The sequence below is a fragment of the Cygnus olor genome, chromosome 9 (assembly GCF_009769625.2).
Source record: "Cygnus olor isolate bCygOlo1 chromosome 9, bCygOlo1.pri.v2, whole genome shotgun sequence".
Taxonomy (NCBI): Eukaryota; Metazoa; Chordata; class Aves; order Anseriformes; family Anatidae; genus Cygnus; species Cygnus olor.
In genome coordinates this window covers 17,746,701-17,772,183 of record NC_049177.1, presented here as the reverse complement: position 1 = coordinate 17,772,183, position 25,483 = coordinate 17,746,701, and the positions used below count along the sequence as shown (strand labels likewise).

At 43.3% G+C, this 25,483-nt stretch overlaps 1 protein-coding gene across 16 annotated transcripts in view; it reads right to left on the bottom strand.

Annotated features, from left to right (window-relative positions):
- The window catches only part of MCF2L2 (MCF.2 cell line derived transforming sequence-like 2), a 167,391-nt gene that overhangs the window by 107,781 nt on the left and 34,127 nt on the right, over positions 1-25,483 (bottom strand). For 14 of the 16 annotated variants that reach the window (XM_040567994.1, XM_040567996.1, XM_040567995.1 and 11 more), the window contains 3 exons: positions 16,489-16,572; positions 8,400-8,514; positions 212-302 (listed from right to left, as the gene is read on the bottom strand). In XM_040567994.1, coding sequence (XP_040423928.1) covers positions 212-302; positions 8,400-8,514; positions 16,489-16,572 — 290 coding nt within the window. Of the gene's footprint in view, positions 1-211; positions 303-8,399; positions 8,515-16,488; positions 16,573-16,763; positions 16,978-24,183; positions 24,575-25,483 lie in introns of those variants that run through there. The other 2 variants (XM_040568001.1, XM_040568002.1) reach the window with 2 other exon arrangements.

Below are 25,483 nucleotides of genomic sequence, written 5' to 3'. Positions count from 1 at the left end.
CCTAAATTCAGCAGTAAACAAGGCTGCGTTTTCTGTTACTGCAGTTCCTTTCTCTCCTATTTAAACCTCATGAGCTTCGGGACAGGAGAGAATCTGCATCCATAGCCAAAAAGTAGAAACTAAAAATGAGTACATGAGACTGTATCCTGTGTTGAAGATTCAGCAGATAACTTTGATTTCTAGAAGGTAGATAACAAAGGCATGTACTTACTGCTATCCGTGTCAGGGATGCCTTGACTGCACTCCATTTGTCCCGTCGTCTGTCTATGATGATGATGAACCCGATGCTGGCAGCCTCCAGACTGCAAAACAGATTAAATAAATATGCTGGGTTACATGAAGATACTCCCATCCCAAGGAAGTGTACAGCAGCAAAACTCAGCCTCCATCGGATCACCCTCTAAGCCCATTACAAAAGTGCAATGTACAGCAGAAAATGAATATTTGGCAGAAATTCACATTAACACAAAAGCCAGGAATTTTTCTCTTCCTAGCGTAAGGCTACCAGCTTACACAAAACATGAATATTTTATTTGCTAAATCTCTCAGCTGCTATGCTACTTTGCTGCCAAATCTAGGTGATACAAATAATTCACAATCACAGATTACATTGTGCTAGACTGAAGGCAAAGATCTCAGACCTTGCTTTTTCTCCAAATTAATGCAAGTTATTAGACACCCCCTTCAGCCATCATATATATATAAAAAAAACAGTATGCTATATATTTGCTGCAGATCTTTGGAAAAAAGATTCAAAGGAAGGCACCAAAGAAATTTTGCGTATTGCAGATTGTTACAGAAAGGGTGTGAGAAACTAGTTACAAAAATCTATACCTGTGGGTTTCTTAAACTACCCACAAATTTGCATTGCTTTTTTTTTTATTAAACTGCATCTGCTGACTGAGACCAAAAATTGCTTTGGAAGACTAGTGAGCATGAAAGGCCCAGGCAAATCACCTTCAGCGCCCAGAACACCGGGTAACACCTCTGTGCTTCCTCTCCTGCCTAATGGAGACGTAGGAGGAGGTCAGGCATTTTCCCTCTGCCTTGACAGTTGATGTTGCTGCATCATAGATACGGTGCCAGGAATTCTGGATATATCTCAAATGTTTAGCAAACTCTTTAAAGCAAGAGGATTGAAAGCCTCAGGTGAAAACAGAGAAGGTTGGGGTAAACCTGCCGAGAGTTTGGGAAATCGAAAGGAGCACAAAGCAATGTGTCATTTTCCTCCTTTGTTCATGTAATACATGTGCAAGAGATTGTAGGGTGCAAATGCATTTAGGAAAGAAAAGAAGGGAGATGGGAACGGGGAAGAAGGTTTTTTGGTTCTTCATTCCCATTTAATACCTGCTGGCATATCATCCCACTCCAGGCAAAAGGCTGGGGTGGTGTGAATCCCCGATCCTCAGCATCAGAGCTGCATCCCCCTGGTCACGGTGCTCTGCCAATCCCTGCCCCAGCAACAACAGCCCCAGTTTCTCCCTTTACTGAAGATGAACCTGGCAGCTACAGCCACCAATCCTCCAAGTAACTACCACTCCATAAGGCAGAAAAGCCACGGAGAAGCTGTCAGATAGAAACACCCAGCCTCATGGCCTAGAGAACAGAAGACCATTCAGTCAACACTGACTGCTGTCTGACCGTCGAGTCCACAGAAATTTGGCTTGTTAAAGACAGGATCATACTCATAAATACTTGAAAACTCTCCTACAACCTATCCACCAGTACCGACTAATCCTGCAAAAAAGTTTTCAAATATTTGATACTGGTAACACTGACGTTTGTCACAATCCAGAGCTTCACAGAACAGTCCCAGCACGCTCCCTGGCCTCCTGTTGAGGCACAAACTCTTTAGTTTAGCCCTTCCACCAGCAGTTCATGAAACGCCCGCAGAAACGGCTAATCACAAGGTGCAATGCTCCACGTAAGTTTCTTTGCTCTTATAAGGAATACTGATACTGATCTAACTATCTGGTTAACGAGAGCCAAATTCTAAAACGGCGAATCTTAAACCAGTTATTCCAAGAGAACAATGTTACAGTTCAAAATTTACGTTACATAGAGTGTGTTATTCTATCTGTTCTGTTATTTAGAACAAAGTTAAATAGAGAGGGGGAATTAAGTCAAGGTAATTCTCTTTTCAACAGCTACAGGTTTAGACGACCTTGGAAAAAGCTGTCTCTTTACTAAGCTTGATATAGTTTTGACAGCCATGCCAATTTTTGTGAACCGTGTTAAAGCAGGAGGGGAATGGGAATGTAAGAGGACAATTTTGAATGAATCACATGGCTCACCAAAATACGACCTCTGCTCTAAAGAAACAGAGAACGTATCATTGCAATCAGCATCCAATTAGGTCTTCATAGCTCAGACTCACAGAATCAATTTGCAGCTGTTAAATATCACTCAGACAATAACTGGATACACAAATCAAGTTCAAATCTGATGCAACTCCATTAAAACCAGCAATTTATAATAAAATGACCAAATAAGTAGGCATGTTTAGCTGAAGTTAACAAAATGCTGACGTTAGTCTAAAGAAAAATATTATTCACCTAATATCAAATTAATAAATATGAGAAAAAGCTGTTCTTTGTAAAATTTATGATGTAGCTAAACCGCAAGTAATTCTATCCATAAGCACCACATTCACACAAGCTGCCTGCACATAGAAATTGCCCTGTTTTGCCCATCTGCCTGAGAGGCTGACTAAAGGCTCTCTAAAAGGAGTGCACATGGAGGACTGGAGGCCTAAAGGAGTCCAGAATCAGACCCTTACAATCACACCTCGGTAAGCGAGCTGCAAAGGAAGTAACTGACATGACAGCATCTGCCAAAGGCAACAAGTACAACCGTGATTTAAACAAACACAAAAGTGGTTGTGCCAAGCAAAACTTGCCTCTGTGCTTCAGAACTAACTCTTAAGTCCCGTCTTTAAAAGTCCCTCAAACATGTAGAGAAAAAATCGCTGAAAAGAAGGACCTTCCCTGTTTTCTCAAGTACATCTGCACGATCTAGCGGTTAATTTTTTTTCAAATGTTCTTCTGCCATAGGGGGTTGTAACAGCACAAACTCATCCAGGCATCAGATGCAGTAACAAAAATTAAATTCATAGATAATAGGAACGATGGCTTATGAAATATAGATTCAGACAAGAAAATACAAGAGAGAAGCAGCAAAGGAATTTTCTCATGAAATTGGGCTTGGCGAGAACAGTCACGGGGGAGGGCTGGGAATAACACACATATGGGAACAGAAACATTGCTCATCAGTTGCCACCGCAAATCACACAGCATCGCAGGCCAGTTAAAGAGACAGACTGGGGAAAGGAAAGATGAAACGGATACTGATATACTGGAGTTATACTTGGATTGAAATAGAGAAAAGAGCAAAGGAGAGCAGTTAGTGTGCAGCCCAGCTGTGGTGGGGTGCTGCCCGCACTTCTTTTCCATGGAGACCAAGCAGAGTAACCCCGGCTGCTGGCAAAGACCAAGCCTGCCAACCAGCTGGGCTTGGCCCATGGGGCTGAAGGGGAAAACCCAGGTCAGAATGCACAGAATACATTACATGAACAGTGCAGGTACAATCCTAGCTGAGCATGAGTACGAAGAGCAGGCCAAGGCAGGAGATTTGAGAGATTTGTTCAGGTAAAACGAGAACCAGGCCATGAAGCAAACGATTCTGGCAGCTATTACGGTACGTATTACTTACAACATTGAACTTAGTGCACTGTCTGAGATGAAATAGGTGAAAAACGGAGAATAAAAAACTTTTAAAATAATACAATCTGAAGGAGGAAGAGCAGAAAGAGAAGGTGAGAAAACCACATGTTGCTAAAAAGCAATGCGGCTGAGCAGATCACTAAAGAAAAGTGAGGGAATGGTTACATCACTGAAAATCATGCTGGCAGACTAGGCAAAGGCAAGCAGTAAAGATACCATTCACAGATACACCTTTGTAAATCTTGACTGCTATGGGCTGACGGATGCAACACGAAGAGGATCTTAACATGAGAGCTACTTTTGGAAAACAGAAAATGGGCCTGCAACCCTGGCACAAAGCTAGACCTGAGCTTCTGTAACATTATTCCCCACATTTCATCCCAATGTTCAGGATGGTATCAACTGTCTTCACTGAGCTAAGCCAATGGTATCTGTATGTCTTTTTATTTATTTATTTATTTATTTTAATGACTAGACAGGGCTGATTTAAGACCTAAATTTAGCCAGGGAAACAGAAAGTGTGTCAGCAAGTGATCCTATTTCAGTCAGCATACCAAAAGGAAAGGCCATTCCGAGGTCTGAATGTCATTTGGCACTACGGGATGTGCACAGGCAAACAGCCATGGGAAGAGGCCTGGCCAAAATGACCGCATCAGTGCAAGCAGATGTACAGCTGAGAAGCCCCACTCGCATGTGTGCGTCCAGAGGAAGGGAGTTCATTTAAAAACAAGCACACAATCAGTGTTTTATCAGTACTGTAATATCTCTATCCTTGTTACAGACGTGCATAGGGATTTCTCCAGTTCTCTGAAAAGAGGGATTTGAAGAGAATCATGTATAGCAGATAAACATCAAGCTCGCTTCCAAGTCTAATTCTTGCCTAGACATGGCTAGCAGGCAAATTCCCTCTCCCTCAATGAAATGTGTACAGTCAGAGCTCCATCCTCAGCTCTGAATTCAGGTTAGCCCTTGAACACCGATTTGAGGAGGCCAGGAGACTCTAAATTTGTTGACCTCTTTAGGAAGAAGAGAAGGGCACCTGTTCACCAAAGTAGTTTGTCCATGTCAGTTGAAAGAGAAGGGAACTCTGGCTGTGGAATAAAGTGAGCAAAAAAGGGCTTTCTGCAGATATCTGTTGTAAGCATGCACGCGCAGAGGAATGCATTTGCAAATACCATGCTAACTAATGTTTGGGCATGTCTATGTATGTAGGTCCCTTTTGTGGGGCACTCTCATGACCAGGTGCTGAAGCAGATGGAAAATTAACCAGATTATGGAAGTCTTACTGGGCTAAACTTCTGCCTTGGAAAGCAGTTTATGTTTTAAAACACAGAAGTGCAGGGGTTGCTTAGAGCCCACCCCACAGTACTTCGTTACACCACAGCTGATAAAGCACATTTGCCTGGTAACTTCAAAGATGCGATAATGCCTGTGCATCTAAATAACAACACTTGTTATCTACCTGTGTCTTCAATGTTTTGTCATATGGGCACAGAAGACCAGTTATTCCAGAGGGACTTAGAAAGTTACTAACTTGCTGAATGATGTCATCTGCGATCACAGACCTTATCTGCACAACGAGCACAAACTTTATTCTGCAGGATACACAGAAACAAACACTACAAAGGACAGATGTTCTTCCTACATTTGTCTGAAAAATTACACCGATTTCTCTGGTTCACTGAGCTATGAACAAAAGTATTTTCTATGCTAAACTGGGTGAACTGCTTTTCAAATGATACTTCATTTTACCTGATTCATGGTCATATCCCTTGTAACTCCACAAGAGCTGGAGATATTCTCTTCTCTTAGTCCCTTTGATACTTACACATTCTCCTTGAGAATAAAATAAAACGTGAACTACTAGCAGCAAGTAACTAGAAAGCTATCATAGTACACACTGTACAGTAATACTGAAAAAAATAACAAACGCAGTCCCTTTACTGCTTGCTGAGATGTAGGAAGGATACACTCTCTTTGCAAGGATCAACCAACAGCAGATTAACAAAGATCTGCTGCACCCAAACAGATGCACTACTTACGCAAACAAAGATTTTACTTCATATAATTATATCATAAATCACAACCAAAGCTCGTCGCTCAGGTTCTTCTCCTTCTAAGTTAATACCTTTGTCCCTCAACTTCTACACCAAGGTTGGCAAGTTTCATAGCAATTCAAGAAGTGCAGAGTCAATCTCTGTAAAAGCACTGCAACAAAGTCTAGAAAAATCCTTGGATAACTCGTATCTTGATGGTGAGATCTATGATTGAAACTAATTAAACCAATGTGCTGGTATGCAGTAAATGTAGGTTCAAATTCCAGCCTGTCACTGGCCTTGAACAGGTTGCTTAAATCAAGCTGAACAATCAATTTCCTCAATATGAGCTTTGGCGAACTTGTCTGTAGTGTAAGATACTACTTACACATACCTCATCTTCTGGAAAACTGGCATATCAGAGCTGTCATGACTTACTAAATTATGAGAGTTGATTCGTCACTCATTGTTCATTGCTCTGGCGTCCCTCAGGAGAAGAGGCTGAAGAATCATAAAGTATTTCTGCTCATCATGCTGACAATGTAATGTGCTAGTTCTCCAACATTACCTTGAATCACCCACCAGCATACCAAATACAAAGAATCGGCAAACTAGCTTTGTGCTTATCTCAGCTATTATTGCTATTTTATTAACCCTGAAGCTGGTCATCCTCCCAGTCCTGAAGCTAGTGAAGAAATACAGAACAGTTCCTCCTTGCAGAACAAAGGCCCTACAGAGCAGAGGGAAACAATGAAGCCGTTAAACTCACAGTGTGTGGTTTCTCTCAGCTTGCTTTGGCAACTCCATATGGGGAATACATGTAGGTGGAGCTGGAAAACTTCTTACCTAAACTTGAAGGAGGCACGTTTTCCCCTCGTTATCCTCTAAGCACCTTTATACATGAGACCACAGGAAATAATAAATCCCTGCTGTACTTCTAACTAGCACAAACAGCCATGGTCCAGAGACAGGATCAGGGGACTGAAAAAATATTAAGCTCTTTTTGGATAAACAGAAAGTAATTCAGCAGCCATGCCTTAGCCTATTTCCTCAGAGCAGTGGAAGTGAGTTTGTTTCACTCCACTTACACAGCTGCAGGCAAACAGCAAGGGAAACATCCTAGCTGTAGAGCAATCTCCCAGTAAACAAAGCACCAGAAAGCACCATGTGCTTGCCAGAACGCTGTCAACAAGGCACTCACCTCTCTTTCCCACCCTGCTTTAGTGACTTGCTGGTGGCTGTTCCACAAGAGCAATCTCTCTCTTATTTTTCATTCCTTAAAACAGTTTCTTAAAAACAGTACAAAAATAACTGTCCTGTAACATTTCCCAGAGGTAAGGCTAGTCTATAGTGTATACAGCCCAGGATCCTACACTTCCCACAGCCTAGCCAACTGCATCAGCCTTTTACACTGTTGCTGCTTTTCTTTTCAGACATCCAAGAACCCTGTTGCCCCTCTTTTTACAATGCAGCAACAGACAAAACTTAGATACTAAGGCTTTATTTGGTATCTTCCTTCCTCAGGCTGCTGCTTAGATCTCAAGGAGAAGACACAAAAATCAGAGTATGGAGTGCAATTCACCAAACATTTATCTAGGGGCAGTGACCAGAGGATACAGTTCAGCTATCACAGAAGACAAAGAGGAGTCTTTCTACTGACATTAAATGACATTAGAAGCAAAAAGCATAAGATGATATTCGGTTTACAAAGTTACAGTCTCCTGACAACAGCTTTCCTGATAACATGCAAATCGCATTTGATAATCTATAATGCACAACTCATAACAGGAAGGCTGGTATGTGTTCTCACTGCACTGCTGACCTCAACAGCACCGTGGCAAATGCCTGTTCCAACCCCAGACTGTGTGGATCTTCTTAGTTTGTTCCTGAGGACACAACCCACACACTGCCCTCAGCTTGTGTGACACATCACCTAACAAGCCAATTACAAGGTCACAGATCCTCAGTCCTAAGAAGGTTTACTAGCTTTCTTGAGTCTGGTCTGTCTGACTTCTGGTGAGCTTAGAGCATGATGTTTGCACTTATGACTTCCCTCATCTGCCTATATATCCTATGTAGTTCTAGCCCTGGAAAGATCTGGTTTGTGGGGCATCATGAAATAAATGATACACCGATATGACAATTTTTTCACTTTCCTCTTGGGGCAGAGGGAAAGGGATTCTCACAAAGACAAAATTAACAAAATACATTTCCACTAAGATTAGGTATTAATAACTGTTCAAGCAAAGCTAGTCTGTCCAGTCAGAGCTTGGTGTGCTTCTTGGGAAGTGTTAGAAATAGATGCAACTCTCCACTTGTTATATCCAGTGCCCCTGAGAGTTATCACAAATAGCCCGTCTTAGCTCCCTTTTGATCTGCTCCCTTTACTGTCACTCTTCAGATCTACACACCTCTCCCATCTAGTTAAAACCCTGAAAACATGTCCTGTGTGAAGCTTTCTTCTTCTTTCCCATGCAAATGATGCAAGTGGTACCTTGGGCTCTCTACACATAAGAAAGTTTCATACCAACTGGATGGATGCATAATCACTGGTACATCTAGGTAGCACCGCTAAAAGCAGTGAGCCACTGAGGAAGCAAGGGTCTGATGGAAATAAACAGACATTTATACTTAGGCTCACCTGGGAATGCTGGTTAGATACGTGACCACGTTCAGAAAATCCTCATCGGGTATGTCACTGAATCCTGCAAATTCTGGGAAGGTAATAATGGGTGCTCCATCCTTCCCTCTTCCTCCTGCGAAAGAAAGGTTGTAAATAGATTAGAGGCTGGTTTTATATCTTGGGACAGACCGGTCAATATTCAGTTGAATGGGAAACACTGGTATATCCCTCGTTGAAAAGCATACATAACCTGTATACATGGGATAAAGGAGCTCTACAATCATCTGGAAGTGTTCAACGCCAGGGTGGATGGGGCTTTGGGCAACCTGGTCTGGTGGAAGTTCTCCTTGCCTATGGCAGAGGGGTTGGCACTAGATGATCTTTAAGGTCCTTTCCAACCCAAACCATTCTATGATCCTATGATCTTCCCATTTCATGTTCTAACTCGCTGTAGCTTCATTACCCCAACGCACTGAATTGATTTCAAATTCTGAACAGAGCCATGGCCTCCATATTGGCCTGGGATGAAGGCAAATGGCGTCTGGCATATTGACCTCGGGGCACTCCAGCTACGCTACCTGCCAGCAGCAGTGATGTGCAACATGCTGTCAGGCCAATCTAGTCAGACTTCCCCCTGGCCCAGACCGTTTGCTGTAGCCTAGAGACCAGGAACTCGGGCCAGCACCCAGTCAGGATAGTCTGTTACAGATACTTAGTGACATCTTCTGGACGTGAGCAGCAACAGCCAGGAACACAAACGGGATGCTTGGCTGCTCTGTCTCTTCTTGCAGTGTTCAGTGCACTACCAGGTATTTAATACATGGTTCCTGGGCACCACGCTTTCCCATTCACATATTTCAGAAACGTGAAGACACTCTTTACATGTGGGAGATGTAGCTACCTGGACTATTCTGGGTTAAAGCAGCAATATTTGCCTCTGGAGGACGAGATAAAGATTTCCCTAGATGTTCTCCTCTAAGCACCTGATAGTTTACCTGCAGTCATAGTCAAGATTTGTCTAATCTACAAGTTTCACATGGCACTTCTCATCCTTTGTTTCTCTTTTATCTTCTCTTTCTGTTACATCCACATTCATGTATGTGTTCCTCTTCCTCCGGCCTCTTTTCGCTGAATTAGATAAGGCAGGCTGATGAGGCACTGTAAGTATGTGGGTGTGTATGTTTGTCACAGGATCCCCATCAGAAGCCATCCAAGGAATGGATGCAGGCAGACAGGAAGCTGCCTTCTTCCCTTCACCCCTGGCAAGAAACCTAGCAGAACACATAGGAGCAGCTTCAGACTGAGCATTTGACTAAAAGGCTGGATTAACAGCTCTCGGGCTCCTCCTCATTCCCTGAGATGGAGGTAGAACTTATGCTACCACTAAAACAGAATAATGCTCAAAAGGTTCTTGAATACAGAAATCTTGTATTTCAAATAAAGATAAGAAACTCACAGTTCCTGCAATACTATGAAATCAGGGTGAAGTTTGGTGTAGATTTGTGAAGCAAAATTGTTAAATATAATGACAGGGAGAAAAAACGAACGCCCGAAGTGTTGGGTGGAAAGTAATAATGCAAATGTTAGGAACTTGTTGTTCATGTCCATATCTGAACCTGTAGCGGTAGTTGGGTTACAAGGGAAAAAAATCCATGTCCAGTTATCCACACATCCATCTGTTTAGCAAAGTAACAAGAGTGGATGTTAAGTTATAGAGCGGAAGCTACTTATATACCCAGGGTGTCTAGAAAGCTCTCTCCTCTTTACAAGAGCAGTTCCATGCATCTACATGTTAATGCCATTTTTTTTCCCTGATACTAAACCAAAATTTGCTGCAGTATGCAAATTTCTGCAGAATGTGAACTGACAAGCTGCAGCCCCATCTCTTCCCCTGGGCCATCACCCTTACCTTCTAGGGAGTTGTCACAAGATTTCTTCCAATCCTTGAAATACTTTGACTGGCTCCTCAATGCCTTGGCAGGGCAGAGGGCACAAACTAAAAACCAAGAGGGACAGCCTTCAGTCAGTTCCACAGACATTAGGTCGAAGTGCACGGAATTTCACCCCAAAGACTCTCTGTATAGTCACTGACCCTGCTGGGATTGTGCCTGAAGCCCATGCTCCCGGGCATCACTAGTGGGGGAAAAAAAAAAAAAAAAGGACTATTTGCTGACCAGAAAATTTTACAATTCATTCTAAGTAAGGCAGACAAGGACAGAACAAGCTCCAACAGCTCCAGTGAAGGACAAAAGAAAAGAAAAGAAAAAAAAAATTCAAACAAGGTTAAAAAAAAACAGACATTATAAGTAGAAAGTAAAGGCAGGAGGAGGGAGACTGAAAAGGAGTGCTGAGCAGAGTGAGACATGAACAAGGAACAAAGCTGAGGAGAGTTACATTATGGCTAGCCAGGGCACGTCCGCTCTATTCAGCGGTGTCTGTGCACCAAGATAAGGGGGCCAAGGACTGCCAGGAGCAAAGTTGCTTGATGGAAAGCCAAAGCAACGAGAGGCACAAGCTGAGCTAAAGGGCTGCATGGGGAGGAGCGAGGTATAATGACTTGAGTTCAGTGCAGTCTAGAGGAGAAAGAAAGGTATGCTGAAAGAGAGAGATCATGAGCCTAGCCAGGCCTGGCAGCTGTCTTCACGCAACGCGCAGGCCTCTGCCTCGCCGACTTGCAGCTCCTCCAGGCTCCGTTAGATGCCACCCTGCAGCACTCTTCGAGCTCTCAGCCACCTCCAGCACCTTCTGGCAGCCCCAAACGCTGGCTCCAGGCCAGGGAAAGAGCAGCTGGTGGCAGTGGCTCTTGCAAGCAGCAGCCATCAGAGTTGGAGGCTCAGCTGGCAGGAACGGGCGGCTCGGGGCTATCCTCCAGCTGCGCTCACACCAGGCTCGCTTCTGAGCCTGCCTCGGGGCAGCCAGGCCATCCTCTGGCAGCTGCCCACAGGGCACTGCTGCTCACACAGTGACACCCAGGCTGCTGTCACAGCTAGCCTGAGCTTTGCCTGCACAGGAAACTCACCCAGATTTCGTCTGCCATCTCCTGACGCAGAGCTGAGCTCCCCGCCCAGCCTCCACAAACACAATGCGATGCCACCCATCAGCTCCAGCAGTTTCCTACTAGAGGTCCAGCTCCTTTCTGTTTTCATCCTCTACAGACAGCCAGCATCCTGCCTCACATCCAGCCTAAATTCATCGTATTAAAGGTCCGTGTCGGTCCCTATTCCCAGTCCACTGTTGCTTGGGGAAGGGCATGCTGATTGTAAGCCTTGACGTGCTATCTGAGGTAGGTTGTCAGTAAGCAGTTAACTCCCATTCCGGGTCATACAGAAGTGTGTGAAACCCAACAACTTAGAGCACTTGAGGCAGACAACATCAGCAGGAGCTGGAAAAGCAAGAGGCAGAGCTGCCTGGAAAAAGGCAAGGATGAAGTGGAAAAGATTACAGTCTGCTTGACCTCCTGCCAGGTTTGCCACTCAAAAAACCAGCACCCCTTCTCTCCTCTTCCAGAGCACTTTCCTTATTTTCCAACCCAGCTTCTTGCTCAGCTTTTCCTCTTCTCTTGTGGCCTAAGGGCAAAGGGACAGGAAGAGCCCAGGTGACAGGACAGAAGTACACAGTGAATGTGGAAGGGGAAGAAAAGCAGGAGAGATGGCACAAACAGCTTCGGGGAGTGCAGGGCATGGCAATAGGACCTTGGCTCACTCTCGTGTGTGCCAGTTCCCCAGGGCCCAGGGGCACAACAAAGGAACAACTACGAGGTGCTATCAGATATATTTCATGTTCTTAAGACAAATTAATTTATCACAGGACACAGTGACAGATCTTCCAGCTGCCAGTACAGCCTGGCTAGCTGTTACGAACAGGGCCAGAATTCAGCCGTGGCCATAAAACAGGTGAAGCGTTTCAGGGGAACGCTTATTCAGGGGAATGTGCATGATGGTTAATGCGATACTGTAGCAGAGAAAGTTTAATTTTGCTTTGCAGTGTGAAGGGTGTGATTGACAAATGAGGTGTGAGGGCTGCATTCTGAGAGTTCACACAGCTGGAGACGCATGTTGGTATGACTGATGTAAAAGCAACAAGCAATTACAACTGCAGGCCAAATTCCTGGCCACAGTTGGGATCCTAGGAAGTCAACCACTCCCCATTCTAATCCACCTATGCTTTCTGCCCAAGCACCAAACGGAGCCATGGTTTAGATGCTGAGGTGCTGCATTCAAGTCCCACTCACATCAAGCAGCCCTTTTTGTAACACGAGCAGCTAGACTTGTAAAATAATATCTAACCAGATATTAGCAAATATGCTGAATCCTTTGGGAAAACAAAACCAGGCTATCAGCAGAAGTTCCAGAAGTTTGTCTGCAATTTTATAGCGCACACCTTGCCGCCTGCCCCAGACACCAACTCATCAGATAGTATTGGTAAGTTTTCTTTCAAATTTTGCTGACGTGCAGGCAAACTGCTTGTGTCTGCCCACATACAGAGAGCTCCCTTAGTCATAGCAAGCCAAGCACAGTTCATCTTGCGGGTCAGACAGATGAAGGGTTCGGTCATACCTTGGCTGAAGTTTCTCTGCCTTGGTTAGGTTTTGCTTTTTCCATGCTCTGGAATAGCTTTTATTTTGTTTCTCCATGTTGATTAAGGGCTATGAATGTTGAACTTCTTATTAAAGTTGAATCACACATCCTGGACTTAGGTTTTTCCACAATCTCCAAATTGTCCTTTCAGCAGGGTCAGGCCAGGTTTTCTAAAAGGCTCAGTTCAAGCAGGAAGCAGATGGCCAAATGCCCTCCAGGCTTCAGAAATTAAATAAGCTGGCTTCACAGTCAGTTACCATTTTCAGATATAGTCTCCAATGCACTGAAGTGCATTGACTTAGGAAGAGCAGAACAAAAAGAAAATGAATCTCTGCTAACACACTTCGTGACGGTTTGTCTAATAAATTCGTGATTTAGTAACAGGATCTTTTATTGCTGCATCTGGCAGATTGGGTTCTTTGACAGAGTAATTAGAGATAAGAACAGGTTGTGAAGGTGCAGATAAAAAGAGAGAAGGCAGAAGCAGCTCCAAAAGCAGGCTGGTACAGTGGGTTATTAGTCTATCAGTGGGACAGGAACAGTATTTTACCAGTGTCTCTTCATCCTTCAGTAAAAACTGGTTCATGTTAGAATAGGCAGCTTCTCAGTACTACCTATCCTTGTAATCTAGTTCTCTTAACAGCTACAGGAAACACAAACATAGCTGTGTATGTGTGCAAAGCACTCCTGTGTTGTCACAGCTGTAATCCCATAATTAGGAGCTCAGTTGTCAGGGAAAGGAAAGAGGCAGCGGTGGTTTCAAAACTAGAATTTAACCACAAGAGCCAGCATTCCCACTAGATCTCGCAAGCTAAGCAAGGTGACATCAGCGCACAGAAAGGAGATGACGAAAGTAAACTGCACGATTAAGGACCTCATCACATTGCACTTCAGCCTTTTCCATGACCACAGCAGTCCAGGGAAGCCTTGGGAGCGTTTCCCTATTATTGGCATGAACAGTACAGTCTTGGTTAGTTGGGTAGCTAGAGAACCATGATATGCAGGAGGCTGCCAGTGTCTAATTCATTATAACTAGACCGTGTCAAACACTAAACTTATTAGCTGGCTACGTAATTCTCATCAGGTGGTCCTGAGACTACAAGACAGTCAGATCCTCTTCTGAGAAGTTTTAGCACAGCAATAGTAAAGCGTTTCTAGTGAGTCATGTCCAGAGAAAACAAAGAGCCTCTGGTTTCAATTGTTCTACTCTTTTCTGCTTTACTGCACAGAAATATCATGATTGCATTACCCCTGGCCACAGATGATAGCTGTTAAGAAAAAGCTGATATCAACCAAAAATACTTTTTTTTATATATAAATAAAAAGTAAAAAAAAGTCTGCAAAGCAATTTGAGTTTTTCTCATTATCACTGGACAAATGGATCTGGGGTCTCCAGGACTGAACAGGAGAGCTCAACAGCATCAGAAGCTGTGCAGTAGCACAAACCAGACTGTCATTGCTAACACACACAGAGCTCTGCATGTGCGTGCATGGCAGAGGTGTCTAGCTGCTCTCTCAAGGCTGCAGCCCATAAAGTGAAAGAAATCTAACTAGTATAAAACAGAACATTTTTACAAAGCTGTTCTGAAAAACATATGATCCATCAGGCCAAAGCAGTCTACAGATTCGAGTGTCTTACTGGCTGCTGTGATGAGGCTAAGGAGCAGAGGGTTTTTGTCAGACAGCAGTGACTGAGCTGGAATGCGACAGCATGGAAAACCAGGAAAAAGGCTAAGTTTCAGGAGATTTTCAGTTACCAAGTAAGCAAGCACTGAGGCACCAAAATATCTGTGGTTGCTTGTGCACAATGAAAAGCAGCAGAGCTACGTGCTAGATATAGCTTTTACTACTAGTCTTAAAAGCTGCAAACCAGGACCAGGTTGCTTAAAGCCCCATCCAGCCTGGCCTTAAGCTCTTCCAGGGATGGGGCATCCACAGCTTCTCTGGAAAACCTGTTCCAGTGCCTCAACACCTTCATAGTATAGGATTTCTTCCTAATAGCTAATCTAAAGCTACCCTTTTTCAGTTTAGAACCATCACCTCTCATCTTATCACCACACTCTCTGACAAAGAGTCTGTCCCCAGCTTTCCTGTAGATACCCTTTAGGTACTGAAATGTCACTATGAGGTGTCCCCGAAGCCTTCTCTCTTCACCAGGCCGAACAACCTCAACTCTCTCAGCCCGTTTGCATAGGAGAAGTGCTCCAGCCCTCCAACCATCTTCATGGACCTCCTCTGGACTTGTTGTAATACACCCATGTCCTTCTTGTGCTGAGAGCCAAAAAGTTGCTCTTGCTAGTGAAGACTGAAGCAAAAAAGTCATTGAATACCCAAAAGGAGTTGAGCAGTGATTAGAATTCCCTGTTTCCTTCCTTGTATTTAGAATATTTTAAAAGTCTGTTAGCACTAACAAAAGGCATTAGAGAACCGCTTCACTCATGCTATACCCTAAGTGAGAACTGGTTTCAAATTTGACAACAGGCCCCAGATTAGGGGATTGTCATCTCCCACTCAGTCATTTTTGCAGCTAAGCAACTAGCACAAAGGGGAAGGGGCTCCCAGCTTTTCCTGACAAGCCAAAAGAGGACACTGCAACATTACTCCATAAAAATTGTCTTAGGATAGATGCTATATTAGCATTTCTTTGTTACCCTGCACTGAACACAATGGTAGAATGCATACTTTAAAAGACGAAGATGCAGCAAGGATTGGGCCTGCTGAGCTGAGCATTTGCAGAGCCAGGTCTGTGTACTCTCTGCACTGCGCATCCAGTGTTCCTGTCCACCAAGTAGAGGAGGGACAGGCTGGAGGGACATACCTTACTATGACCATCTAAGTGTTTTGTGCAAATTAATGATACCTCACTGCGTGTCCATAGGGAAGATGGAAAGAAAATTCTTAGTTTCCTTATTTGCAAAACAGACAGAAAGAGACAAAAGATGTTGCCAGAGACCACAAAGTCTACAGCAGAAACCATTTTAGGACAAGGATTTCTCTTCTGCAGGAGGCAAAATATGTTAAATAATTTGGCAAATATTTCAGTATCAACTATTTCTTTGGGGCAGGAACTGCGTCACTTTGTGCAATTGCAAACTTCAGGCAAACAAAGGAATATGGTATAATCAAATCTTTAAAAGATTAGAACCTTACACTATAGAAATGAATCATTTCTAAAACAAAGGCAAATGAGGAAGAGGGGGGAGGTCATGAATAACTCCCTGATAAACCAGAACTTTTCCCACAAACAACAAGCTTGGACTTTGTGGAAATATATGTACTGAAAGCTTTATTTAATTTCTTACCTTTGTGGAGAACACAGAAAATTAACTCGCCTTAAGAAAAACAAGCACAGCAAGCTGGCACTTATCAGTTCCATGCACTGTGAGGGTCAGATTATAACGACCCTTTTCACTGGCAATATAAAAATGCTTTTGCAACTGCTGTGCAGAGCTGAAGAGTGACCGTCAGCGCAACAGATTCCAGCACATTTCCAAGAGAATCCCAGAATGTAATTACTAGAAAATTCTTACCTGACAAGATAGCAAACTGCCTGTGAAGCTGTTCTATTATATCCACTGCAACCAGCGGTCGTATCTCCTGCTGCATGATTTCATCTGTGTAATGAAAGCAGAAATCTTCAATGAGTTAATAAAACCTTAATAACAATTTTTACACCCTTCAAGAACCCAGCAAAACAAAGATGACACTCAAATGAAAATAGCCTGGCTTGACCATTGGTGCAGATATGATCTGACTCTCATGGATAAGTTTACGATACTTACAGTCCCATCTTCAGCCTACTTACTTTTCTATTGCCGTTTGATTTCACAGAGCATTTCATAAACCAGGTCCAATAGACTTGCCGGAGTTCATCACAGATTTGCTCAAGCTGACACTGCCCCTTACTAATTCATGTTCCGTATTAAGCTACTGAATTTGGGCCACCATGTAAAGCAGCTTTTCAGTCTTTCAAACAGTGAAGTCTATTTCAGACACAGAACCACGTTCCACTCCGAACTCCCTGGTCTCTTCTTAAGGACTTTGTGTAACCAACCAACCCAGAACGGTTTCCTTTGCTGATGCTTTTTCCGCTACCAGCGAGTATACAGTAAAAGGAGGAAATAAGAGGCTGTGAAGCTTTCTTCACATGAAAACAAAGCCTGTTCTTTTTAAGTAAGCACTAACAAGTTAAAAATATCTTGACAAGCAGCTGGAGAAAAATATTGACAATATTTGCACATGTGTAGATTCTGTGTGATCTATACAGTATCCAGCAAGTATAATCTGCATTGAGCTAATTTGATGTCTCTCAGTAACAGGTACTTACTGGAACAGGTAACTCTTCTCCCTGCTGTTCAGCACTGTCTAGACAAGCAACATTTTTTACTCGGGAATAGCTGCTATCTTAACTGACAGGATCCAGGTTTATGTTGCAATAGTACCTATTACAATTGGGCCTTTAGCCACTCTACTGCTACAGACAACAGCCAGTCCTGGCTTTGTAGAGCTGCCTCTGTACTAAGCTCTGTCTGAACCACCCAGGCAACAGGTGGGAGGAAGGAAGAAGGACGCAGATGGATCAGAGAGCAGACTAAAGGCAAATTGCTGCTGTATTTAAGCATCAAGATCTTCACTGATGTCAATACGAAGCATGCACTGAAATACTTTGGCGCACCTGGTTTAAAATACACTGTCCAGAAAGAGATATGGAGGTCAGAGAGGCTAGAAATTGCTTCTCCTGCATCCTACTCTGTTGCCCAAAATACTGTCTCTATCCTACTTTCAGATATCCATTCTGATCCTTTCCAGAACTAGGAATTTAGTTTAAAATTACATACAGCTTGGATTTTTGCGTTCATTCCCTAATTCTTTAGACTCATTCAACTTTCAAACATTTCACTAATGTCAAGACAGTAACTGGAGAGGAAGTGTCATTGCCTTCTCCTAGGCAGAGAGTGAGACCACATGAAGAGAAGCAGCATAGATGTGGGGTGATACACTAAACAAGGAAGTAATTGAAAGCAACAGGAAAAAAAATCTCAAGGGGGTGGATTCTACAAGTCATCTCTAAGAACTAAAGAGGGGAAAAGTCAGACTGAAATGAGTTATATTTTTAATTTTTTATCCTCATTTCCATCCTGTTTATGCAGCCTATTGTCAGCTTTTCCGGTTCTTACAGGTGGCTAAGAGCGACTGGAGGAGCAGGGTAATGAATCACAGTTAATGGGCTTGATTTTAGTAGTGTTCAGAGCTTCTCAAAGGAAAGCCCACTGAGCAGGAAGGGATAGATTTATTATCTATATGGTAGATATAGATATACCAGCCAACAGCCATAAAAGCACTCCATCTTTTGAGAAAACTGAAACAGGCAAAGCAAACAAATTAACAGTAACTTATTAAGTTTTTCCTCTTTTTTTTTTTTTTTTTTTTTTTTTAACTCTGCTGTTTCCCCCACAGGTCCTACTCCTGACATGCTTGGAGTTTAAGGAAAGGCAAAACAAAACCGTTAAATATACAAGGTTATTTATTACAAGGTTATTTATTACAAAGCCAAGAACACTACAAGCCAGATTTCTCCACTAGCTGCTTAAGAACAGCATGATGATGGCTGTGTTTAGAGTCAGATAAATACTACATCCGAGGAACCCCTAACAAAAAGGGCCTATAATGTATGAATGCAGTTCTCAAGAGGTACTGACAAGTGTCTCCAGATCTTTGGTCAAAGACCTCTATTATCCTTTGCGCGGTCTACTTGAAATGCTCCTGAATCACTGCAGTAGTAATAGAACTGTCTTTGTCAAAATGCAGGTTGGCAGCAAGATGGAGGCAGACAAGAAGAGGGGTGTTAAGACTAAATACCAAAAAAATATGAAGTAGGAAAAGAAAATTAAAACTAAATATTTTAATTTTAAATATTTAAAGTATGGGCCCTCAGAACTGAGATACCCTGGAGCATCCGCTGAAGAAACCATTGTTGATTTCAGTACCTGGAAAATGCAAAGATATTGTGAAAACCGTGAAGCCCAACAGGTAGACAGGTACACTCAGGTTTGGGTGGCCAAGGCTGAGCTTGTACCAAGCAGTAGCATAAACGTAGCAAAGGTTTCTACAGTGGCTGAGGCCATCACAAGGAGGCTCAACAGAAGGGAAAAATGAACTAGAAAACATGCTGCCATCTCCAGCCTCTCTCAGACTTGCTTATTGCTCCAGGGTAAGACAGCCTGCCAGCCAACAGTTTGCTGTTGATGTTTGCCAATACGAAGCCATCACTGATATCAAACAGCCGAGAAGAACACAATTTCCCCCCTTCATATAGCTGCTGTAGTAGCTTGCTTTAAAAATAGTTAATTTCTGGTTTCTAAAGATCCTTTTTCTACCACAAGAAATTTGTGGTGTAAGGGTAAGATGAGGTAATAGAAACAAGAACTGCAGAGTGGCAGTCAGGTCTCTTCAAATCCCCTGACTGGGCAAGACTTTCTCCAGCAAGCCACGTGGGATTTCCTGTAAAACCCGCACTCTGTACAAGACTTTCAGATGACGAGAAAGGTATAAGATAGATTTGGTGACTAGGAGTTAGCGCAGAGTTAGCAATCAAGTCTGAGTCCTTGGAAACACATGATTACCTGGGGCTGATAAAGAAAGTTTTTCATCTTTGACTAAAAGAAAAACATGGAAAAAAAATCTTAAATGATCCTACAGGTCTGGTTTTGTTTTAAAGCCAAGACATTTTGCCTGGCATTAGTGAGCATTAAGCAGTTCATCTCTTCCACTAGACTTTATCCGAGGAGGCCCTGTAGCCTTTCCGGCCCACATACTGCAAGCCACACGCACACAAGATGTGGTGTTCAGCCTCTCAGGCAGAAGCAACGTGCCATTTTCTTATGTGATATAAACCACAGCTGAGAAAAGCCTGCTTTACCAGCTCGCTATCAGCATGCCAGCCTAAGAGCTGCAGCTTCTTGGGCTGCTTCAGAAAAGCTTACTGGCACATTTTAATTCATTACACAGGGGCCCAAAAGTCAATGGGAAAGGTTAAGGAAGCTGAAAAGTCACAGGAATTTGACAACAATTGTCTTGCTTCATTGTACCTTGCTAATATCCACAGAAGAAATTTACCAACCCCTGTTCGCTCCAGAGCAGTCCTGTCCTCTGCCAAAAACGCACATAGCCACAAAGCTGCACATCATCTCAAGGCGTACACCAGCCAAGGGGCTGGAGCACAGTTCTCTAGGCTGCCTTTTCGAGCATTTCCTAGCTTCTGTCTGGTTACTCCTGAGGTCTTCACTTTTTTTTTTTTTTATTGACAAGGCAGCCACACTTAGCTTCTCAAATTTAAAAAAGAATAAAGTTGAATTGATCAACCAGTATTCTGTGGAACAATGCCAGTCCCCTACACAGGTCACCAAAGCTGAATCTTTACACATACCACGCAGAACTTCATTACTTGAGCTAATTGAATTTGCCAGGACGATTAATATATGAATAAGGATGTGATACTAGAGGGAAAAAAATGAAACAAGTCAGTTTATCAACTCTTGGTGCTCCTCTTAAACTGCTATATGTTCAGTTCCTAGCAGAGATCATTCAAATGTTTGCATGCGAGACCAGTTTCCTTGCAGAAGCATTAGGCCTTGCATTGTTGTTTCCCAAGCGTTTCTACCAAGGGGGGAGAAAAAGAAAAGCAATTGCTATAGTCACGTCTGACAGCTTCTCCTCCCTTCCTGATCTCAAGAGAGGCTAGTTGCAATTGTGCTATCCAGTTTTTCGGAGGAAAGCCATTCAGTTATGCTCATAATTCTTCACTGTGCAGTGAAACATGCTTGGGTTCCCCCCAACACACGCTTTCTATTTTGCTTCTCATCACAGCTGTATTCATTCCTGCAGGTCTCTGGTGCACAGCACACAGATTGCCGCCTTCAGAGCTATGCCAACAGCAGCTGATTAAAAGCTCCAATGAATATAATCTTGTCCCCTCCTCTCGGAGCAGAAACTAGTTTATATGCTAATGGCAACTAATGGTTTCCAGCAGCGTTGGTGAGATGACCTGCTGGAGTGAAAGATTGGATTGCGCCAAGCAGATTGACACAGCAGTGCCTACTGCTCCATGAAAGACAACCCAACGCAAGCAGCCATAGCAGGACACTGGGGTTTCTTTGTTTTTAGTGACTGAATGCTGCAACTGCCTGGCCTTCTGTTGGAAAAGGAGGGGGTTTCTTCAATCCCCCATCTGAAGTCACTAATCTTGGAATAATGGGTTACAAATTTCCAGAGCACAGTTCATCTCTTCCTAATGACAGCCTAATTATGCAATTCACATTTATATCATGCTGTGGGAGAAGGAGAGATGGAAGACAGCTGGGAGTGAATTTAAATCTCTGCAAAATTGGTGGAGTACATCAGCCTACTTCTACTTTGCACAAGCTCAGTCAAGGATGACCCTCACAGTATTAAATCAAAACTGCGGATTTGGGAAAAAAATCAGATTGCTGTTATGATGGGAAAAGTGCCAGGTAGAATTAAGCATAAGGCCAGAGATTTCATTTGAAGAGCATTAAAGAACATCTAATGTCAGGCATTCTCATTCTTCTTTAAAATTACCAAAAGACATCACAAATCCAGAGTCTGAAAGCTGTGAAGTACCTACAGTTCAAACACCCAAGTTCTGTGTCTTCTGGCCATGAACAAAAACCCAGTTAGCAAAGTGTATATCAGAGCTAAGGTAGATTTCAAGAATTAAACATAAAAAGGAGACAGTCAAATTTGCATGTCATCAATGAAAAGGTTTAAGTAGGCTAAAGGGTTTTAAAAATACTCTGTCCAACCAGAATTTTCAGTGCAAGCCTTTAAGTAAAGTGTTTCCCTTCCTGAAGGCCAAAAAGCACTTTTAGGTTGTTATATCAGAGAAAGAAGCTTTTGGTTTGGGTTTCCTTTTTTTTTTTTTTTTTTTTTTTAATTCTATTTATTTCCCTTCCTCACTATGTGTGCCCTTTGTTTACTTTTTGATAGTTTGTTTACTCTTCCAGCCTGAAGAGAGAAACAGCAAGATCGGTCCCTGGTGCAAGCTGGCCATACGTGCTACAGATTGCCTGCTCTAGGAGGAACTAAAAACCCAGCTATCAACAGAAGGGAAATCCCATCCTTTCTCTTATCCTTCTACAGTATTACAGACAGGCAGGCATCAAGGAGGTAAGGATACTGTGGAGAATTAAAATTCCCACGTATTTGCAGGTCAACATTGTCACAATGTAAAAGGGAAATTTCCAGTTTATCCTCAGAGAACAGCTGTTAGCAAACTGCAAGGACTTTAAGGACTTGCTTGCAGTGCTTTTCAAGTCACAAGGAGTCCAGCACGCTCCTTTACATTGGAAATACAAGTGAACCATAGTTATTTTGGATCCAAACCTGAACTCCCCCCAGGATCAGAGGCTTTAGATCCAGGCTTTCCGGTTGTTGGCAGGTCAGCAGACCCCTCAGGCACACGCTTAAGGCAAAGTTACGTCCCTGTGCAGCTGCACTGAAACTGGAGGAAATGTACACATACTTAGAGGTCTGTTTTGTTAAATGTTTAAATGTGTAATTATCTAAAATGACAGAGTAGAGGCAGGAAGTTCAGATACAGAATTAGAATCTGAGCCCAGGGAATCCCAAGACTTGGAAGCAGTGAATTTGACAGTTCTCAATCAGGAGAATTTATGGCTTAAAAATCACTTATTCACTTGAGTCAAATTGGTGAGCAGGCTCAGGAACCCAGGCAGGATGGGTCCCTGCTGCTACCATATGCGGTACTGTTGCTGCTAATGTGCACCCTCCGGGGTTTTTTTCAGCTTTCTAAGCCAACTTTAAAAAATGTTGGTATAGACTTCCCCGGGGGAAGAAACTGATTTTGCCACATTTTCCAGTTAACCACTTCTTGAAAAACAATCTTTTGATGTTCATGTTTGGCTGTTTGGTGTGCACAGAGTGTCACCCTTCAAGGATTTCTACAGTTATTTAGTGCCAGCACGCATCATGCATTTATGCACACATCTATGAATGCTTGGTTAATGATCACCATAAAAGCTAAATTTTAAAAACTAAAACAAAATTACTAAAGCATACACTATCATTGTTTATTTTAGGCGACTTCGTATCCCATCCTGTTCTGAAGGTACTTGATATAACATTGCTGCAAAATCATGAGATACTAGTGATTAATAAATCTCATACACCATTGACTATCCATAATCAGCATAGAAAAAAGAAACACCATTCCACATCATTTGCACAGCAAAATAATTGTTTTGAAATAGATGTTACCTGTTTTCACAGAACACAAAGGATATCATATAGAAGTTATATTCTGCTCCCCAGAAAACAAACTTCCCTGATTAAAAGACATTCAAGGCCAAGGTCTAATCTCGGTAACACCTTCACGGACTGAATCCAGATTTACAGCAGCATAACCCAGCACCTTGTCTACTCCCTCAGCTGTAAACACTTCTTGATTGTTTCTAAATTTTGCCAGAGAGAAGTTAATTCATCGTCTTCCCAAAAAATGCATGCTTCACAGCAACACTGGATTGCTGGAACACAAGTTCCTGGTCAGAGAACAGAATTCAATAAAAGACGGTTTCACATTTCCACACCGTCCTGTGAAAATCCATCACGAATAACAAAAAACACATGTGGCAAACTGCAAAGTTAAATACATTTACTATAATACTTTGACACTAAGCTAATCAAGAGATAGCAGACTGGATAGCAGACTTCATTCCTTCCTCCCCAGAGTGTGCCAGCAGACAGTTTCACAGCTGCAACCTTACCTAAAAAAATGCTAGTCACTGGCTCAACTCTGAACTATTGCAGCCAGCAAAATCATTTCAGAGACTATCCACATAATTATTTTAATGAGGGACCACTCGGCTCAGGAGCTGAAGGATTGTTTTCTTGCTCACTCCTGAAGAGAGGCCAGTTAGCTCAAAAACATTTCCCTGGTTACTGCCATCGGAGATAAACAGTGAGCCATAGCAGCCTTCGCTACTGCCAGCAGCACTCTGAGCGTGTATCTGAGTAATGGGACAAACAGTGCTCACAGCCAGACTGTCTGGCTGAAGAGACCCAGCCACCCCTCCAGCAGCCTTCTCCAAGCTGTCACCACCATCTCAGTTCAGATGCCCATTAGAAAAAGCAATAGAAACGCTTCAAAGAGCGACGTCTCCCCCTCAGAGGCACCCATACACACTCACGAGCACGTGCCCTCCCGTGCGTCCCAGGCTGGCTTCTCCGGCGTCCTGCTGTGGCAATGAGTTCATAGAAGGCAGCGGGGAGGGATGGAGAGAAGCAGCCTTCTGGCGAAGCAGTGCTGGATCTAAACAGCGGTGCACCAAAGAGCTGACGCTCTCCCGGAGGAGACTGCACAAATTGCTTAGTAACTGCTCCAACGCAAATCGCAGCGCAGACCTCTGACACACGCCGTACCCAAGCTTTAACCCTCCTCAAGGTACAGCTGGCTTCCTCCCTCCCAGATCTGAGCTCTCCACTCAGATCCTCGGACGCTTTGGAGGCATTCACAGCTTAGCACAGACAAAAAAAGGTGCATCCCTACAGAGACAGAACAAATTCACTCGCCTAGGCTAAGGCACGGAAAGCGCTCTCATTAAAATAACTTTAAATACTAGAGTGTTCAGGGCCAAGGGAAACCAACAGCGTGGCTGTGAATAGCTATCTTGGAGGACTATCCCAGAGGCACACCCACACACCAGTGTAGTACTGCTATTTAAAGACGAAGGAAAAGACTGTACAAAACCTATCGACTCAGTTGGAAACACAAAGCTAGCACTGGGGCAGGGGAGTAAGCAGTTTTAAACAACCAGATCAACAAATACTTCAGGACACAAGGTTGCACAGTGCCTGAAGAAAACATGTTGGTGTGACAATGGTAACGTGGTGCTGACCTGTCTGAAGCAGCACTGGGTCATGGCTTTAGCAACAGATTTATTGATAAAGTTGTCCCTGTGCCACCACCCACCCAGCAGCTCAGTAACTTCAGATGCAGGTCACTTCACCCGGAGTGCAGCAGAACAGCTGTCACCCAGGAAGCACGATGCAGCAGTAACTTGTTTCTTCTATAAACCCTGCTGTCAGCCCGGCTCGGAAGAGACGAGTGTCATTCATTTTACTGATATGGAAACTGAGGCACAGGGAGAGGGATCCAGGTCACTCTTGGTTTTCCTTACTTGCAAAACGAACAGCAGGCCAAATTTGTCTGACTGGTTAGGCTACAGTCAGGCTACTAGAACGGATCTCCACCTTGAGGATAACATACCCAGGGTTTCCATCATTCCCCTATCAGCCAACCAACACAAGTTATTGCAATGATTATGGCACAGCATGACAACACTAACTGGATTTTGTACGGAGTTACAGAAAAATGCCAGATCAATGCACAGCATCACCATGCTAGGGTACTAGACACGCACAAGAGCTTAAGACAGCTGCAGCGTTACAGCCAGACTTGGCAGATAAAGGTAAACGAGGAGAGCAGCA